This window comes from Nematostella vectensis, chromosome 5 (assembly GCF_932526225.1).
Source record: "Nematostella vectensis chromosome 5, jaNemVect1.1, whole genome shotgun sequence".
NCBI classification, from domain to species: domain Eukaryota; kingdom Metazoa; phylum Cnidaria; class Anthozoa; order Actiniaria; family Edwardsiidae; genus Nematostella; species Nematostella vectensis.
The window spans coordinates 3,094,745-3,111,535 of NC_064038.1; the positions used below are offsets into that span (position 1 = coordinate 3,094,745).

The 16,791-nt window shown below is 39.7% G+C and overlaps 3 protein-coding genes across 4 annotated transcripts; 2 read left to right on the forward strand and 1 right to left on the reverse strand.

Moving 5' to 3' along the window:
• The first annotated feature begins 1,563 nt into the window (after positions 1 to 1,563).
• Positions 1,564 to 8,365, forward strand: LOC5503615 (5-hydroxytryptamine receptor 1D). 2 transcript variants are annotated; one of them, XM_032371891.2, is made up of 4 exons: positions 1,564 to 2,280; positions 3,658 to 3,792; positions 5,296 to 5,612; positions 6,160 to 8,365. In XM_032371891.2, exons 3-4 carry the CDS (start codon positions 5,321 to 5,323, stop codon positions 7,347 to 7,349), a joined length of 1,482 nt encoding a protein of 493 aa, XP_032227782.1. In that variant the 5' UTR covers positions 1,564 to 2,280; positions 3,658 to 3,792; positions 5,296 to 5,320; the 3' UTR covers positions 7,350 to 8,365. The 2 variants fall into 2 exon arrangements, with proteins under 2 accessions (XP_032227782.1, XP_032227781.1); XM_032371890.2 differs by lacking the exon at positions 3,658 to 3,792.
• Positions 8,366 to 8,490: 125 nt separating this feature from the next.
• On the forward strand, positions 8,491 to 14,439 carry LOC5503616 (octopamine receptor). The gene is made up of 2 exons (XM_001624564.3): positions 8,491 to 9,457; positions 13,254 to 14,439. Exons 1-2 carry the CDS (start codon positions 9,172 to 9,174, stop codon positions 13,952 to 13,954), a joined length of 987 nt encoding a protein of 328 aa, XP_001624614.2. The 5' UTR covers positions 8,491 to 9,171; the 3' UTR covers positions 13,955 to 14,439.
• Positions 14,440 to 14,441: 2 nt separating this feature from the next.
• Positions 14,442 to 16,779, reverse strand: LOC5503617 (lariat debranching enzyme). Its single transcript, XM_001624576.3, has one exon. It carries the CDS (start codon positions 16,525 to 16,527, stop codon positions 14,827 to 14,829), a length of 1,701 nt encoding a protein of 566 aa, XP_001624626.3. The 5' UTR covers positions 16,528 to 16,779; the 3' UTR covers positions 14,442 to 14,826.
• Between the last annotated feature and the right edge of the window lie 12 nt (positions 16,780 to 16,791).

Consider the following 16,791-nt stretch of genomic DNA (forward strand, 5'->3'; position numbering starts at 1 on the left):
TGGGTTTAGTCGGAAATCATGAATCAAACTCCGGTTAGTTCTCCTCTTCGAAAAAAGAAAACAACTGTTCAATTTCAATCACCTAAAACGTCACTAAAAAGATTGAACAACAAACGCAGCAAAGACGAGTTTTGTCTTGTTTGTGGGATTAATTTCAAGACATCTGGGCAGGCGAGTTTCTTCAATGTAAATATCGCACAGTTGGATTCGAAGAAAATGCTACAAAAATTTTTGGTAAACTTAGATCAGCTATTCCCAGAAGAATATGCAAAACCTGTAAACGGAAGATTGACTCGTTTGTCAAAAGAGAGAAAATTCTGAATGAAGATAAGGCATTAAATGGCTTCTTTTATAATTCGTCGCATGATATTTCTACGGAGGACGCCGTTTCGAATGCGGGCTTATTATCCGGCAGCGGATGTACGTTTCATGCATGCGCTAGTCATTGTGGGCTCAAATAGTGGCCAGTAATTAATGAACGGAGCATGCGCTCTGGATCTCGTCCACAATCGTGGACGGCGGTTTGATCAAACGAACTTGCGACCCATGGCAGAGGTATCTTTTCCTCGCGAACTCCAGCCCAGCGAAATACAGAGAAAAGAGGCCTCTGCTAGCAGGGAAGGTTAACACTACGCCGTATCCAAAACGATTTTCTTAGAGATAGCGAGCCCAGAGACTGTAAATACTGTATATAGACCAGCCGATTCAATTTATATTTCATTACTCCTTTCAAATAAATTAAAAGTCATTGGCAGTTTAAGATGATTTTTGTTCTTCTGACGATTCTGAGTGAAAGCTCTCCCTTCTATTTACTCTTCGCCTTCTTCCTCCTCTACAAGGGGAAATGGTTACTTGTCTTTCAAATTTATCATGTTGTGTTGAATTACAAAATTTCCTGTTTCCACAACAATAATTACACATACCCCTAAGATTTCCTTCAGCTAGTCTTTCTGGCTATATAATGCGATTGCTACGATAAGACAAATAATCCTTTATACAAATGACCTTACTGGTTCCTGTTTTTACAGACGAGGAATATTCCATCATACGCTTATCACGTGGGGAGGGGATATCATCCGCGTGTCATGTGAGGTCGAGGGGTATCTGAATTATCCGACCTGTCCTTGCACGCTCATTAAAATTCTAGAAAACTCATCGAGACCATTACTTTTCACAAATATCTTGACGACAGCAACTGTTGGTATCATTTCGATATTGGGTTCTGGTGGCGAGAGTGTCAGTCGCGTTAAGGCTTATTCCGATCTGGGTAGTTTGCTGTTTAGGTTATGGGTATGGGAGGTAAGACAACGGCTAGGACAAGGATACTGTATCGAAACAAATTCTTTTGTGCTTGGCATTCAATTGCAAACTAGTAACAAAAGAGTGAAGAAATAAACTAAGAACGTTATATATATATATATATATATATATATATATATATATATATATATATATATATATATATATATATATATATATAGTCAATTCTCGCCCTACGGACAACTTGCTACTATGAAAACCTCGTTTTACGGACAGAAGTACAATTCCCGGCGAGACCAAGATACAAAGTATTGAGTGCAAGGCCGGACTAACTAAAGTTATGGTTCCAAGGGTGGTCGTAATATCTAGGCTGGATGTTGTCTGCTAAAACGTTGTCTGCTTCTAACGTGGACTTCAGTCACTCTTAGGGTTTATATCCCGTCCTTTTCTTCCCGTTGAAAAGCAAAGAACCTTAAGCTAGATTCGAAGCTACAAAACAAACACTAGGCAAACAATGATGGGACACAAGGCTTGGGGTATGTGGGGTATGCAGTTATTGTCCAACAGCCTACCAGAGACCCTGCAACTAGGGTTGCAGAGAGGAGACTGGGTATGATCCACAGAGGACAAATGACGTCAAGTTGACGAAGGATAATTAAGTGGCTTTTCACCAACAAATTTCGCAATGGGAGTTTGAAAACAACGATCGCTCTTTGCCTCGTTTCACCAATCTGTGGGTCATGTGGAAATCAACCGGCCTCAGCAAGGGACAGCTAAACGCTCAAACTTACCCAGAAGACCCTGGGAACTGAGAGTTTGAAGAACACAACCTTAGATCGTGAGAAATTTCCCGCAATGCCCTGGGGTCGTCGCTTCCGCCTTCGTAGTGCGCGCTTAAATCATAGTGAGGATATAAAGAGGAAGAAGAATGAGCGTAAGGGTCGTCTCAAGACTTCACGCACGCTTGGAGCTTAGTGATACACATCACTACAAGGTGACTACAGATTTGATATTTGATTGGTAAGTGTTACTAAAAGTAATATTTGATTAGACAGTTTTCGCTTTTTCATCTTCATCAGATCTAATTCGCCTCAAATTATCCATAATAAACTCAACCTGCTTATAACACCCGCATCAGTAGTTAGTGCGTCTTAGCATACTAAGAGTTTATAAACTATAAGCTATTTCATCCCAATTAAATATTACACTATTTTCGCTTTTGTTTAAGCGGATATTGCTTTCAGTATTACCCAGTAACAAATCTTTAAATAATGCTTTAATCATTATCATAATTATTATAAAAATGGGATATGTGTTTTCCGTATTTGTCTAAAAGCATTTATTCAAGTTTGGATTTGCAAAGTGTTGCCTTTCCGCTAAGTAACGTGAACTTATTGCGTCCGTATCGTTTGATTGTTTTTATGGGGAAGTATTGACGGTGATCAAAGGAAACAAAGAGTAAAAACAAACACTCGTTCTGCAAATCCTAAAAAAAACCTCGCTTACATGGCATGCCACAATTTACACAAACTCTCTGGTACATTATAGAAATTGTCCTTTTTTGTGATCAGGGTAAATTTGCTTCCGATGTTAACATGTAATTTTACGAGTTTTCTCCACATGAAGATGTCGATGCATTTAAAGTGACACTCCGTCATTTTCTGTGTACAAAGAAAATGTAGAAAATTCCGTAGTCTCATATGACTAAAAATAGCCATGGATAATTCCCGGTTTCTAGATGTGGGGTTATTATAGCCCGGGTCAAATAACCGCAAGTTTTATATTACTTTTAGCCGGACCCGCGCGCGAAATAAAATTACTAGAATCATCGTATGACAGACAAGTAAAAAAGAGCAAATACAGCTCTTTGCTTTTCCACCAGCCGACTGGATCTGACCTATGATAGCTAGCTGTCGGCCACCTTTAATATGTACGTGATTTTAATGTAAACACTCCCACTGCCGTTGTTAGCTTTAAAGCTTTATAATGCTAGCTAGAAAATATACTATTTGCTCCTTTCTACGTTGTGTATTTTTTGTTTGTAAATTTAGATTTTCTTTGAAACAAAGGTTTGCAGTATAGTTGACAATATATAAGCAAACAACTTTGCTGGTGTTATCTTTTTGGGCTTTAAAATACTAGTTAAGAGCAATAATTTATCGCCTTTTTTTTCTTTTTGTACATAGGGAATCAAAATTTAGAAAGCTTTAAAGGAAGGCGTACAGACGAATTGCTGACATTAGTTAGGTTCTCCGGAAACCATTATAAGAGGGTCAAATTCTCTTTCCATCCTCATAATGCGGATTATCGTCGAAATCTCACGCGCTGATAAACTCGGAGAACAGGACCCAATTTACGCGCACTCATTTTTCCGCACACTATTTGTTTGTTTTACAGGGGGATCTAGCCCTTCGCAAAAGGGAAAGGGGGTGGGGAGAAAGGACCTTACTCAACGTGCCGGTTGTATGTTTCATCCCTGGGCCTCCAACCTCTCCCTTTCTTGACACCTTGAAGAAAACACGCAGCAAAAAGGTGGGCATGGGCATGTACTCAATAGAAACATTTTGTATGGCATTAGTTTTACATCTTGTCCTAGGTTGCCCAAAGGGGGGGGGGGGAGGGTTACACTCCCTAAACTCACCATCTTGATCCCGAGTATTTTTTTTATTTTCGCGCGAGTATGTTCTAGTTCTGTGCTCAGAACGCTAAATGTAACACGTTTTCAGAATAACCGTACTCAGTTCTTTATATATAAAAATATGCACTTTCTTTTAAGGCCTCTTCCATATAGCCCATGCAGAGCACCAAACCAGAAAGAACCCCTCCAAAAACCCTTTTAACTTAAGTCAGGGTATGAATGGCGTTAACCGATAAGCGACAAACGGCTTGAAAAGTAACCTACTACCGACAAAACATGTGTCTAGCGACAAAGAAATATTTGCCGATTTACCGAAATTTGATTTTTCCACGTATTTTAACGTTTTCTTCCATCGGTTGATCTCCTTAAATTAAAAAATTTCAGTATATGCTCTATGTATTTCCTGTTGCATCAACTTTTCTGTCAATTATTAATCCATTAATAATTTTTTTATCAATAAATTATTAATTACGAATCAATTCTAAAAAAATGTTTAATCTTATACATGAAATCTAGTACAAATGCGAATACTCGCTTTGATTTACCGACTACCGACAAAGACCTATAATTTTTACCGACTACTGACAAATTATGGAAATTTTAACTAACTACCGACATGCAGACCCCCATCCAGACCCTGTTAAAGCCGCATTGTCACCAGTTTACTTCCGGTCGATTACCTAACAATATCCGATGATTTTTAACGGAAAACGCGAAAAAAATTTCAAAATATTGAAAGCAGTGTGTCTATTGGAAGTTTCTTTGAGGATGTGATTGATAATTTAGAGCGGATGGCCTGTTAAATATCTCGGATTCTAATAGATTCTTTTGTCTTTTAACGGTTGAGGTTTCCGTCGGACCTCCGAAAGTAAACTGGCGACAATGCGGCTTTAAGTACCACCATGTTATTGCCATTAGTTTCGCGATCACAAGCAGACCCCCATCCAGACCCTGTTATGTACCTCCATGTTATTGCCATGAGTTTCGCCATCACATGCAGAACCCCATCCAGACCCTGTTATGTACCTCCATGTTATTGCCATGAGTTTCGCCATCACATGCAGAACCCCTTCCAGACCCTGTTATGTACCTCCATGTTATTGCCATGAGTTTCGCGATTTCAAAAGGTGCCTCAAGGGCTATTTGAAGCTTGGTGTCGAAATGAGATTGTTCAAAAAGTGTCGTAAGTGTACGGAAAAATAACCCAAGTCCTGTATAGATAGCTACTTTGCAGGCGACATTGACTTCGAAGTTTTCCATAATCCGTTGTGGCCCAGGCTCGCGAAAATGTTTTTTTTTTGTTAGTGTATCAATATATATGATAATTTTTGGACATTAATGATAATTTTTGAAACCTCATTTAAAGCCTCTTACAGAATCGCTAAATCATTTTCCAGGTAGTTCCAGGTAAAAGGGCTAGGCATGGACGGATTGAATACTTCCACCATCAACTCCACTAGCAAACCTCGCGTGGGGAAGACTTTAGCAGAGGCGCTCGCGAACCCCAAAATATCGGCCACCTCGTCTGTGCTTTTGATACTTATGCTGGTTATCATTGTTGGCAATACCTTGGTATTCCGAACAGTGTTCGTGACTAGAAGGCTTCATTTCTCGGCGTTTTATCTGGTCGCAAGTCTCGCCATAGCAGATCTGATGGTTGGGGTATCTCTGCTCCCGCTTTCTATCGCTTATACTATTATCGGAGAGATGAAAGGTAAGTGTGAATCCAAAACCCTCCCTCCTCACACATACCTAAATCCTCCCCTCGATACACGCATAAACTGATCGCTTATACTGTTAAAGGAGGGGTGAAAGGCAAAGTGAAAACAGCACCAAAGTCTAATTTGGGGTTTCTTAGAACCCAGTGAAAACAGTGCTAAAGTCTAATTTGGGGTTTCTTAGAACCCAGTGAAAACAGTGCCAAAGTCTAATTTGGGGTTTCTAGATGACAGTGAAAACAGCGCCAAAGTCTAATTCAGGGTTTCTAGATCCCAGTGAAAACTGGGCCAAAGTCTAATTTGGGGTTTCTAGATCTCAGGGAAAACAGCGCCAACATCAACTATTTTCAACAACAACTTTCTAGGCATTGCTAGCAGTGCTTATTTTCTCTGACCACAAAACAAAGAAAAATTGGCGAAATACTTCACAGCACTTCAAAATATGCTATACGAGCAGCGCAACGGTCACTGGGCAAGCAAAGTTTAAGTAATGCTGGTGTTGTTTGCACTGGGTTAAACATGCTGTTTATTTATCATTCAAAGGTGGCGAATGGTCGTTTAGCCCGGTAGTGTGTCACGCGGGTACCCTGTTTAATTTCTGGTTCTGCTGCGCCTCCGTTTTCAACCTGTGTGCGGTAAGCTGGGATCGCTACGTGGCCGTGACGTCACCACTTCTGTATACAGTGCGCATGGATGATGCGAAAGTCCGCTGGACAATCGCAGTCATATGGGTGGTCTCTCTGTTCATGTCTTTTTTGATCATGGTCGCTGTTATAGAGTCGAAGACGGTGTTCTACTGCACTGCCACCGGTTTAGCTGTGGAGTATTCGTTGTCGTCAGCTCTTGTTATATTCATAATACCCTTGATTTTCCTAGTTTTTGCAAATGGGAGGATAATGAGTATTGCTCGGGCTCAGTTGAAGAAAATCAAGCAACAAATGCCGTACGGTTACGATTCATACGAGGACTCAAGTAGCAAATCCCGAACAGAAGCCGAAACTTTACCGAGCACCACCGTAACAAATCTCGAACAAATAACGACAAAACCCCAAGAACCTGAACAAAATCTGGACTTCCAAGAGTCCATACAAATCCCGAACACATCCAAGGTATTCGAACAAAGTCAGACAGAGCCCCGAACCGCCCAAAAGCAAAGTGACATTCTATCAGGCATCCATGACACAAACAGCACGCTAACCAAGAAGCTCTATTTCCAGCGTTTCCGTCGTGAATTTAAAACCTTCAAATTATTCGTCATAGTAACCGGCGTGTTCCTCGTGTGCTGGACGCCACTATTCGTCACCATGGTGATGTCATCGTTCTTACGCACGTGGACAATGGTATCCATCATGCATTTCGCGCTTATTCTTGGTTACGCAAACAGCGCTTGTAACGTGTTTATATACAGTTATTTCAATAGAGAATTCCGAAATGCCTTACTTGCGAGACTGCGGTGCTTCAGCGGTAAGTGCAAGCCAGACAGTACCGTGAGAAGGCAGTACTCCGCACGTCCTGTGTCAGCAGAAAAACAAATAAATCATGCGCAGGACGACATTGCACGCGACACGCATGCGTCAGCTATTGATGACATTAATGCCAATGTGACCAGCACTGGAAAACCTACGGCGCATGCGTCAGTGTTTTGCAGTGAAACTGTAACCTCACCGGAAGGCTTTCCGAGTACGGAGGCGCGCTATATATCTCGGAGAGTTTCTTTGGTCACTTCGCTGTAAGCCAAAAACAGCAAACCATTTCTGGTTCAATATGTCTTATAAACATGATGTACTACGCAAAAGATATCAAGGTTAGAACGTTCGCCGAGCACATAAAATAAAATTGGTTTGACGTTATCGCTAGTTGAATCTTAGAACTAGAACATTTATTGCAAATCGTGATTAGTCTTTAATTTTGCTCGGCATCTTAAGAACCTTAGTTTTTTTTAGTTGTGCATATATATATTCTGTGGTAAATTTAAATAGATGCCAGAGATAGAACAAATGTATAATATCAAAAGAGCATCTTATGCATACACTCTTTTTTTATAAGAACCTTTTCTTATAAGAACGTCCAGGCTGAAATTCCGCCATGCATGTGCCATGCAGAACATGCTAAGAACAAGTCGAGGCCGCTCAGATAGCAGCAAAATATTACTGTATTAGTCTGTGTTCTAAAACGCAATGTCAATGTGCCCATGAATATATTATTGTTTTTGATTATTGTGTAATTCTCTTCCTAAAAAATTATTGTGTAATATATTTTATAAGCAATAAAATTTAAGAACATCGTTAAGAACACTTTCAGCCTTAAAATGCTCCAGTTAAAGGAAGCCCAGACTTAACTAAAAATTAGACGTTCTTATAAAAAAGAGTGTAATGCATATTGCATAATGTGTATACACCTATTTCAATAAAGGTTGTCAGTGCAAATGGCAAATGGCGATTGGCAAATTGCAGTTCTACGACCGAAAGTAACCATGCGTCTCAAAGAATATGGAAAAATAAAAAAAAATATCCATTTAAGGTTGCCAATGCTTGGCTCTGACATTGCTGGGCTTTATCTAACACCTTTTATTTTACGAATGATTACTACCCATAAGCCATAAGCCATTTGCACTGACAGCCTTTTGTAAAATAGGTGTATATAATGCCATCGTTATGTGTGTAAGACTACAGTAGGGCAAACATATACTCCGGATAAGTACATATTGTATAAAGCGTATATATAATATAATGCCATCGTTTTAGCGAAATATTATACTAGTTTATGGCATAGGGGCCTACAAACACCTAGTCAAAAGCCGGGAGATTTGATGAGATTTTGAAATACCCCCCCCCCCCCCTCCCCTTTTACAAAAAAATGCACCTTTCCTTATAAAAAAAAGCCCCCCCCCCACACACACACACACACACCACCACTTCCTTAATCCTGTGAAATAGGTGTACTTTACTGCTTCCAGATAAATCTATCTATAGATCATTAAAACCAACTGTAAATCAGCTATGAGAGAAGAACACTAGAAGAGCACAGTTTGAGGACCGCTATTCATGCAAGTGTAAAGGCTTGAACAGTATCCTCTAATGAAATTATATCTAAAAATATACCATGAAATATTTAACAATTTTACCACTTCCATTGAGGTGGATAGTGGCGAAATATCTACCGAGAGCCGAAGGTATACAAGAAACGACAATAATGAAGGCTAACATCCCCACGATAGAGACAACATTCTTATCATGTTTAGACATTAGATAGCGAGAAGTTTATTCAGGTCAGACCATTTCTCATTTCGGAAATGGAGTAAATTGTCTTTTTCTTGAATTGAAGGAAGTGGCGCTCTTCTTTTGGTAGTTTGATTAACATCCTGCATGTCCAGGTGGCTTGTCGCTAGCCAATCAAGTGTATTGTTCGCTTTTCCTCTGTTACACTGGAGCTTAACAAATATTTGCGCACCCTTTCTAATTATTCATATATGCTGTATCCTGCTCAAACAACACACAGGATCTAACAAGAAAGAGTAGTTCTGTTTTTTCTAGAAAAAAAGTATCGCTTTTGTTTATGAAAAATATGGAAAACTTAACGAATAATTCAGATAAATTCAATGATAAATCGTTTGTTGAAGTTATGTCAAATTTTAAAGTGTCTGGAATGGCATGCTTTCTCCTAACATTGTCCATCGTTGCTGTGGTCGGAAATAGTCTGGTTTTCCACACAGTCCGCGTCACCTCTCGTCTTCACTCTCCGCCATTCTATCTCATCTTGAGCGTAGCGCTGGCTGATATCCTTGTGGGAGTATTTGTAATTCCTGTCTCGATAGTCTATCTGGTATTCTTCGAGATGTCAGGTGAGTTTAGTCCTACCACAGTTAAAAATCCCATAAAAGGATAAAAACATATTTTTTATTCATTGTTGTATTTACTTATTCACTGTATTTTCACAAAATCGCCTAGTTCAGTAAGGCTAAACCAAATAATCAAATAATATACATCCTAAATAATGAAAGTTGAATGAGAAAAACTTGACAATCAAAGATATTTGACTGGCTTTAAGCTGATGGAATTAACAACCCGGGAGGTTTTTGCAGCTTTTCGCCCCATCACCCTAGAAATAGTGTGAATTTGTATTTGTCAAATATTCAAGAGCTGTCACATCTTCAATAAGAACCAACTATCTTAATAGTACTATGTCGCATATGAGAAAACATATTTCGCCCAGCAAGTGGGCTTGTTTTAGTGCGTTTCGCTTCGCGCCTAGGGATATATCTAAATGTTTTTTTTTCCCTGGCGGCATTAGCTGTTGCATGAGCGGGCCGCAACTTTATATCCTTTTTTAAAATAACGTCGTTGAACGCGATAAGCACAGAGATATCAATGTGAGGGCCATCAAGATATTATTCAGATAGGCGGGTCTGTTTATTAATGAAATTAATAATAATGGAACTAGCGAGTTTTGCTTCTAAATAGAGAGATATATTTGGTTTCCTACAAAATTGTTCTGCCAAAAAGCAGTTACTTGTGTTAAGGCCAAATCTTTAAACGGGACTTTTAGGGGGTGTTATGAGAAAATACTTAACTTTTATTTAACACATTTCGAGAGGCTCTGAGACAAATGAAATACACATTGGTGTTGCTCTGGTCAAAACAAAGGCCAGCTGGTGTTTGAGGATAGAGCCTTTGCTTTATGAGTAAATGTGTACGAAAAACATTCTGCGAGGTCCGAAGCGCTCACTCAGGAAAAGTAAGACAGGTTATGATACCGAAAATTGCTAGAGGCGTCAGCAAAGTGAAAAACACAATTAACATAACAGAAGCATTGTATTATATTCAATAAATTAATACTAAGTGACCGGCTTTAATGTGTTTTGTTGAAGTCGGGGGAGAACTAACGGAAACAGAATGTTTACCACGCGAGGGCATGTATCGATTAAGCACTGTAAAGTCCTGGCCAACCGAAAACGAGTCAAAAACGGCGATCACTTGCGCTGTCTTTGCGTTTCGTTTGGCCAGGATATCGAGGATGTGTTAAATTCGAATACGGCTTGTCATAAAAGTTTTGGGAATACCTCCCAACCGGTTTAGTGAATTAGAGCTTTTAAAACAGGTTTCAAAGGTTTATATAAAGTAAAACTGTAAAACAGATGATCAAAAAAAGACTTTGAATTCGAAGTCTATTTTTTCAAAGTTATTCAATACACAATAGTTGCTTTTGGTCATTTCTCATGAAGCACGTAACAGGCACTTATTTAATATTTTTCTTGTTTTTTTTGTTTGTTTTTTTTTTGCTGTGTTTGTGCTCAAAGTAGTCTTTTAACGATATTTTCTAGGAGTGACCCATTTTGCAAAAAGTCGGAAAACAGCTGGAGTTGTGCTGAGTTTTCAATGAAATAAAAATGAAAGGAAATTGCTATCAGACCTATATCAACACAAAGAGAGGCGAATTTGATGGAGATAACCAACAAACGAAAAAGGATACCAAGCCAAGTACATCTATACTTATTTAATGGAATGAAGGTTTTCGTAATGCTAAAAAAAGTTGAGTTGTGCTACCGGTTAGGATTGTTTGATCTTTGAAATCATATATACAGATATGTTTCTTTTTCGGAAAAGGAAAACAATAAAGTCTAGACTTTCTATCAACAATGATTTTAAATGAATTTTGTAAAGGCTTATTTAACAACCTTCTAAGCGGATATTTTTTTCTAAAAATATTACTTGTTTTTCTACAATGTTGAACTTTTTCCCAGCGTCAACTAGCTCCGAATGGTCTTTTGCGAGCACTTGCGAGCATTTTTCCGCCGTGCTCGCATTGTATTTTTCGATGTGCTCGCTGCTCGATTTTTTTTAACAACTAAAAATGCTCTGTCTCGCATTAAAAACCCGGGGTGCTCGCCAAAGACCATTCGGGGGCCCTTTACTCTAAATTAGAAATTCTTTATAAAAAAGAGCATTCATAAAGTGGCCATCGTCTATCAAATTCCACATTTTTCGGTCCCGAAGTAGGTATTTTTTTATGATATTAGCGATGATGAAAAAAGATGAAAGCCATTATCGAATTTTTGTAAGCCAGCGTTTCAAGCCAATAAAAGTAAGTAGTTTATTTGGCGGCCGGCCGCCTTTGCTGTGAGACATTATTCCCTATATGGACCTCTCAGAGGTTATGAAATTATCAAGTTATAGAAATTACGCGGCAAACCTTTATTAATGTCCACTTGCTATCGAATATATCAGGTTGGCTGATATACTCTATAGGCACTGGGGGGCACGTGCCCCACCCAATATTTCCAAACATTGTAAAAAAAGGACCAGTACAGGCGTGGCTGTGCCCCCAATATTTTCGTAATGTTTCTGTATTGTGCCCCCTCCCCCTAATATTTCGAGGCTTGCTAAAGGTTCTGACAGGTATTTTCAAGTTCTTCATTATGTACATGTTTGATATCATACGTCGCCACTGCCCTATACCTTGATTATACCTTAAAGTATGCTCCTATAACTTACTGTAATACAGTAAGGCCCGTGGCCATTCTTCGACCAGCTGCTGTTAAATTACCAAGGTCCTGAAATATTGCTACCCCTCGATGATATCAGCGAAAATAAATGGAAGAGATATTGGTTCATACACCGAAAAATATTATTTGATTTATCGTAAGCCAGCGGCTTCAAGCCAATAAAAGTAAGTACTACGTTTGGTATCGGCCCTCTCTGTGAGACATAATTCTTAATGACGCGGCCAACCTTTATCGAGTACGAAACCCCATAGCGGCCAGTGCCAGATGATATTAGATTCCTGATGATAACAGAAGCTTGATGAAAGACGTCAGATACTTTCATTCAACCCCAGCCCAATATTTAATAGAATGAATAGGTGTATGAATCATTTTATTAAAAGAAAGTAAAAAAAGGACTCTCACTCCTAAATCTCCAGAAATATAAACTCAACGCAAGTTCTTAATGGAGTTTTAAGTCTCTTCTTCTGCTTGCCCGGTTATATTCCAATGATCATTAAAGTGTGGGCACGTCTTTCTCAAAACACCGACATCTTATTTTAGGCCCGACCTTATAAGAGACTGAGAGACGGCTACAATAATTAGCCACCTGTAAGGTGCGCAACCGCTATATTTTACTGAAACATCCGCGCACCTTTTGAAAGGTAGATTTTTTAAGTATACAGTGGCCGCCACATTTGATTTACAAAACTTAAGAACCTACAATGCTTGACAAAATTTGTGTCCCCTTTTGGGGTTTTTCTCTTCATATGGGGGTTCAATTAAAAACATCCCTTCCATAACCTTCTCCCTACCAGTACAATGTTGCTCAACTCGGCTGTCTTTCTCAGAATTTGAGCACGGTTCACTCAACATTGAAAGGGGGGAAGGGGGTTTCAATGAAATTGCCTTGGGGAAAAAGCTAACGATAGATATCGAGAAATCCGCCTTTTTTTAATGACGCATCAACTAGTTTTGTCCAGCATTGAAGATTGTAGTTATTCTTAAAAGGCTCCTTATGCCAGACGCGTACCCAGGATTCGCTGGGGGTGGGGGGAGGGGGGGAGGGGGGCAGTCATGCACGCGCCTTATTATACTGTATGTGCGACTAGGCTCGTACACGCGTTTTTATTGTATCTTTTCTTGTGGTCCGTAACAGGAATATGGGTGATGGGCGAGGCCGTCTGCGATGTGTGGGTCCTCGCGAACTTTTGGTTCAGCGGCGCTTCTATCCTCAGCTTATGCGCCATCACACGTGACCGCTACCTTGCCGTGACGTCACCGCTACAGTACCTGAGGCGCATGCGCAGTTCACACACCGCTTTCCAGATAGTCATCTGCTGGCTGGCGTCATTGGTGTCAGCGTTGATAACCATTCATGGGCTTAAGACTTCTCCTAGGCGGAGATTGTGTGAAGTTGAGGGTTTGACTGCATGCTATACGTTGTTCAATTTTGTCTGTTTGTACGTTTTCCCCGTAACTGGGATACTTTTTGTCAATAGCACAATTTGGTCAGCGGCTGCTAGGCATTCGCGCAGCATACATTCCATAGAAGAAAACGTGTCCCATAATTCCATGGACACAGAGAGTAGTACCTCTGGACGCTCTCGCAGGCTCAAGATGCAAATCAAATCGTTCAGGACATTCTTGATTATGATTGGCTGTTATCTGGTTGCTTGGACACCTTTCTCTGTACTTTTACTTCTTCAGACTTTTCTAGATATTCCAGGGGGACTGCTCTATTTTACTGTGGTACTCACTTACATGAACAGCGCTTCAAATTGTCTCATTTATGGGATATTTAACAATGACTTTCGAAAGGCACTGATTACTAGTATCAAACTAGATCATTGTAAATAGGAACATATCCAACGTACTACCTCTTCTATAACTTTGCCATAGCCCGAAACTAGTGTGATTATTGTGTGACAACAAAAAAGTCAACGCATCAGAGTTTTGCAAATAACAGGATACGGCACCCCTCCCTTTACCATCACTTTATTATTAAAAAAAATCCATTTTGAAAGTATGTGATAAATGAACATGAGCCTATAGTGATAGACCATTAACTGACAGAATCAGGAATGATATCAGACACCCCCACCCATCCCTCTCAATATTTTTTTTTAGCATAAAAAAACTTCGGGCAAAAGGGAGTCATCGAAGGGATCAGTTTTAAAAGGACATGATTGTTAGAGGTATTCTATTATTTCTGGTTTATTGCCTGTGGAGCTCTATAAATCCATGTGGAATACCAAACTATAACAAGAGAGAGTTTAAGTTCTAGTTATTGTGTTTCTATTGTATATATAAAAAGAATCAATAAACAACAATGTACTAAACAATATTGCGGTGAAAGCCACTTTATATGGGTACTGTCATAGCAAGAAAAACACGAGCAATCTACAACTTACACATATTTACCTACCTAATCTTATGTACTTTATCTATAGTGTTCTAAGTTATGGAAACACAGTGTTTCACATTATTTAAACCAGAAAACAACAGAGGCCACTGCATGATTTTTTCAATTGACATATTGTTACAACACCAAATTCCACCAATCACTGGTATTTGACTGTTCTTTTTTTCGTTTCTGTCCTGAAAAAGTGATAACGATAAAAATCTAGCAATGTCAAATACCAGTGTATGATGTACATCACAGTAGCTTTATGATCACAATTGCTTGCAAACACTACAAATGCTGACTACTTCCTTCGGGCATGATCTTTCTAAGAATTATCTTCGTCTGCCGTGTACATAGCTTGGTTTCTACGGAGTATCTTGACAACCCTTTGTGCAAGTTCATTAGACTCCCCTTCATGGCTGTCGTCACTAGATCTCTTTAGAGACTCCCCGGTTGACTCAGCAGAAGTCTCAAGGGATGATAAAATATCACTTTTAAGAGATGTGATGGAACCATTATCACTTTTAGTATTGCCACCGCAATCATGATCAATATCCAGGCGTCCACCATTACCATAATGATCACAATGATGTTTACCATCATTATCATCGTCTTCATCTAGGTTGATTTTATCAGGGTCTGTAGCCTTTATACCATGATCACTATTATCGTTACCATCTAGGTTGATTTCATCAGGGTCTGTAGCCTTTTTACCATGATTACTATCATCATTGTCATCTTCTAGGTTGATTTCATCAGGGTCTGTAGCTTTTTTACCATGATCACTATCATCACTGTCATCTAGGTTGATTTCATCAGGGTCTGTAGCCTTTTTACCATGATTACTATCATCATTGTCATCTTCTAGGTTGATTTCATCAGGGTTCTCAGCCTTTTCTGAGCCCTTCACAAAGAAGGGAATTTCAACCCCAAGCTTCAAACAGAACTCCTTTGTCTGGGGGTTCAGAACTGGCCCAGGTGGACTATAATACTTCTTTGGCTGAGCTGCATCAAATGGTACCACTGTCACTGAGAAGTTTAGAGGCACTTTTAGTGTGTCCTTGAAAAGTTTTTTGACCTCATCAATGGCACTGTTATCAGGCTTGTATTTATCACCTTCATGTGGTGTTGGAAGAACAGTAAAGTCTGGAGAAAGGTTGTTTAAGGGGGATGTGAGTTTTGTAATAGCTAGCCATTCTGGGTCATACCTCAGCTCTACTGGACCTCTAGGTTCTCCAACATCTAGAACCTGAAGAAAGTCTCTATACGGCAAGCACTTGTCCAGAGCTAAGAACTTAGTGTTCTTATCACCCCCATGCGGGATTATGGCTGGAAACTTGACATGCAAATGTGCAGAGAACCAATAGGATGGCTGTAAATGTGTGAGTAACTCTCCTGCTGGTGCACTACCCAGGGTGTTGGACTCAATTTCAGGCTTTAGGAAGCTCTTATAACGATACAAACTCTGCACGTTGCCATGGTGATAGACACCTTGAGGCCAGTCATGTGACATCATGATATCCAATGGTTGTGTCAGAAGCTTGAGTTTGAAAACATCAAAGCTACGAATGTGGTATGCACTGCGCATTGTATTACCATCATATGGAGGGCATTCAAAATGGCCCTTGTTGTAGTCATGATTCTTGTAGATGCCAGACAGTCCTCCTATACGGTACCCACCGAACTGGACCACCCCACTGTACCCTAGATAGTAGATATTTGGCGCTACCCAGCCCCCGTAGGGGAGCTCCCACAAATGATTTGTTGCTTCATGGTTTCCACCGATAAAGATAGTGAGGATAGGTGCCTTTTTCTCGCCGGTGTAATACTTGTAGAAACTCTCCATTTGCCGATATTTCGGCGGCACGGCCATACACATGAGATCTGTCTTGTTTCTCACCGCCTGAAAATCACCACAGCAAAGTAAGACATCTACTTGTATGCCTTCTTTCTGTTGTAAATATTCAAGGGTCTCGTAAATCTGGTCAAGTGCTCCATGAGCACAACCTTCTACGGCAATTTTCATATTTAAAATAAGGCGGTAATAAGTTAGCGTGGTTTTGTAAAAACGCTAAAAATGGCAAACTTCGACGAACAAGCTTACGCGGCGGCCATTTTGGAATTATGCACCAACGCGAGGAGTTCTGGGTATCTGTTGATTTGGGATCCCTGTGTGCTACTAACCATTTCTTCGCCTAAGAATTCTCTAAAATGAAAAGAAGTGAACTCCTTCAGAAAAAAAAGGTAAATGTAAAACGATTCATAGAGCTTGATACAAGAAAGGATGCGA